Source organism: Carcharodon carcharias, chromosome 25, assembly GCF_017639515.1.
Source record: "Carcharodon carcharias isolate sCarCar2 chromosome 25, sCarCar2.pri, whole genome shotgun sequence".
In the NCBI taxonomy this organism is placed as follows: Eukaryota; Metazoa; Chordata; class Chondrichthyes; order Lamniformes; family Lamnidae; genus Carcharodon; species Carcharodon carcharias.
The window spans coordinates 35945549-35948839 of NC_054491.1; the positions used below are offsets into that span (position 1 = coordinate 35945549).

The following is a 3291-nucleotide window of genomic DNA, read 5'->3' on the forward strand; positions in this document are numbered from 1 at the left end:
GAGGTGGTCAGTGCCAATGCTGCACGCAAGAGGTCGGCTATCCAGTGCAGAAAACGGATGAATGATCTCAGCCGTGTTGCCAGGATAAGGCAACCATCTCATCGCTCTGAACTCTCTCACTCCCAATCCCAACACACGATCACTGGTATCTCACTCGCTGCCAGGTTAAGGGACATCACCACTCACTCTCTCAGAAACACATTCATATCTCCTTCTGGCCTCATCTCCTCTGAACATTGTCTCCTCAGCCCACACTGTTGAGGCTGCTTGCACAGATGAACATGTTCCCCCACATACACCCTGGGATACCCTCCTTCCCCAGTACAGCCCTCACCCTGCAGCCTCTTCCCTAGCCTGAAGCCACTTCTCCCCCTTCCCCAAGCAACTCCTAACCCTGAAGCCATTGAAAAGCCACCCCCACCCCCCCCACTCCCACCGCCTTATGGCTTATCTGGTAGGTAGCGACCTGCCCATGAACACCCCTAAAAATGAGGTGGTGCTGCCTGTGAAGCCTGGCGCTGATGACTGCGAGTGCTACCCAAAGCAAGGTAGGCAAACAAACCTTGAAGTCCTGAGCCAAGTGCAGCCCACCAGGTGCACGTCATTTATGTACAGTTGTGAAACATTGCGATGTGCCCAGATGATCCAGCACGGTGGGGGGGATGATTCTGGCAAGCACGGCTTATAATGAGATGCTGGAGTATTGAAATTAGGTTCCCGACGTGCGGCAGTGGAAACATGGCCTGCCATTGACAGGTGGAGTGGATGATCGCAAATTGGTTTCACGATGGCGTAAAACCGATTTTTAGCCTTGTTGCCATATTGCTCCCCTGCCCCACCCCACCTGGCGTGGCATCTGACGCCACCGGGACAGGAAAATTCTGGCCGATAAAGTGTGTAATTCGCACATTGGTAGCCTACCATAAAATTTATTTAAAACTAGGTTTTCTAATTATATTTACTGGTAATTTTTCTCAAATGTTTGTGTTTGATCAGTTGAGCACTGAGGACGTTATCAGTAACATTAGCTCAGGAAGCAGAATATTCCCAGTATCTTGTTTTTGTTTTAGAATATTGCTGAGTTTATGTATACCTGGGGACAGATAACTTTAGTCGAGGCTTTTCTGAGAAAATTGGGTGGGGTACAATGTGGTAGATTTGGCTATAGTCTAGTCGTATGGTTTCATGTTCCTGTAATCTGTTGATTTTTGGTTATGACTTTGCTGTGGAGCTCTGTTGTGCACTTTTGAGTTACCAAATGTGAAGGAAATAAATTTGCATTGTAGAGGGATGGTTGTACCTCAGAATATTTCACTTTGACTCATGGAAAGTTAGGTGAGCAGGAATTGAGGGAGGTAGTTATCAGAATACATCAAGTTTGGGCTTTTAATGCCCTGAAGATTGTAGGCTAAAGATGACAGGGGGAGGCAGATGAGGAAGCACACAATTTAAGGCCCTTTAGATGAGCTCAAGTGGGAGACTCTGCACTGAAAGCAAGACTGCCACCTGGTGACAGTGTTGAAAACTTGGGCTGCATGCACTAGAAGGAAAACTGTACTTTTTGTCAGGGACCTCCTTACAAATACCAATGAAATAAAGGAGTCTAACCCTAACCCTTTGGGAGAAACAAAATAAAAATATCTTTACCGGAATTCTTAAATTAAATTTGAATGAAAAGTGAGATCTGTTCAAGGTAAATCAGCAGCAATGCAATGGCACTGATTAGCATTTGAATCTGGTTTGCATAGAGTTTAGTTCCATGAATGTTCAGTTAACAGGACAGTGCTGACAACCTTTAATAAAGATGACTTTTGAGCTTCTGATTTTTACACATATATTTTTCACAGGGAAGAAGCTATGGAGAACTCTGTGCTAATGGATCAATTTGAGGAATGGCAGGAGTCCAGGGCTGCAACAATTGAGGTAATAATGACTGGTCCAATTTAAGACAGCTGCACCCTCTTGTTAGATAAACCACATTGGGCCTGCAAAAATTTTGGATCGTCCTAAAACATGAAGATTATTTTGGCCCATAACTCGGGATTTCGTACCTGGGAGGTACCCCAAAGATGTGCTGGGGACCCCTGGAGGTTCTCACCTAAGGACTGCACGGCAATTACCTGGGAAGTTCAAACTTCAGTGGAAACCATCCGGCACTCCGATTTAAATTGCAAACTTCAGATGGTTCCAACTGTCTTACAGTAATAGTTACCCAGAAAATGTTAGAGGAATTAAAACTACTTCTAACTTCTAAGTAACTATTGTACTGACCCCCAATGACCCCGTATCCTCCCACCCCTAAACCCCGCCCCCCCCGCCATGGGACACCCCCAACTCTCTCTGTGATCATTATGTCTGGCAGAGGGAAAGGAGCCAAAGGTCTGGGGAAAGGCGGAGCGAAGCGGCACCGCAAAGTGCTTCGCGATAACATCCAGGGCATCACCAAACCGGCCATCCGCCGCCTGGCTCGCCGTGGCGGTGTCAAGCGCATTTCGGGCCTGATCTACGAGGAGACCCGCGGGGTGCTGAAGGTTTTCCTGGAGAATGTGATCAGGGATGCGGTCACCTACACCGAGCACGCCAAGCGGAAGACGGTCACCGCCATGGATGTGGTGTACGCTCTGAAACGCCAGGGCCGCACTCTCTACGGATTCGGCGGCTGAACAAATCTACTTGATTCTATAACAAAACCCAACTCCCTGACCTTCCAGAGACCCCTGACTGGCCCTGTTCCCCAATTGCCCTCCCCACCACCTGACTAGACCCCCACACCACCTCCCTGCTCCCACCCCACCGACTACATTTTAAGATAAGTAACTAGCAGTGGAGTGGCAATTCGACCCTCATTACCACTCCAAAGTGTCAATAAGCCCATTGGGTGGAGTTGGCACAAACAGATTTGTTCAAAAAAAGGTCTTACTATTTTTTTAAGAAGTGACCAATTGGGAATGGTGTATATGTATTATACTCTTGAATTTTGAAAAGGCATTCAATAGGTTGTGACAAGACTTATTACAGAAAAAAATAAGGCATATTATGGTATAAGAGGAGACATAGCAGTGTGTAAAGAACACTGGTTGGCAGAGGGGAAACTGAGTTGGAGTAAATTCATGTTGCTTGGACTGGAAACAGTTTGGAAAGTATTCTATTCCTTGGCCAAAGCTAGTTCTACTTTTGTGTTTGAGTTAACTACAGATGAGTCAGACTGCAATGTAGGAACTAATCTGAATGGAGAGGAGTTTAGCAAAGAGTGAAGAGGACTGCAAAAGATTTCAGGAAGATGGGTTAGTT

General features: G+C 46.4%; 1 protein-coding gene across 1 annotated transcript; it reads left to right on the forward strand.

The window, feature by feature from the left end:
* Positions 1 to 2348: 2348 nt before the first annotated feature.
* LOC121269668 (histone H4-like) lies at positions 2349 to 2745 on the forward strand. The gene has a single exon (XM_041174461.1). The coding sequence runs from the start codon at positions 2352 to 2354 to the stop codon at positions 2661 to 2663; it is 312 nt and encodes a 103-aa protein (XP_041030395.1). The 5' UTR covers positions 2349 to 2351; the 3' UTR covers positions 2664 to 2745.
* The last annotated feature ends 546 nt before the right edge of the window (positions 2746 to 3291 follow it).

Excerpts from the sequence above, each read along its gene's own strand:
- LOC121269668 (XM_041174461.1), top strand. The coding sequence starts at position 2,352 with ATGTCTGGCAGAGGGAAAGGAGCCAAAGGTCTGGGGAAAGGCGGAGCG.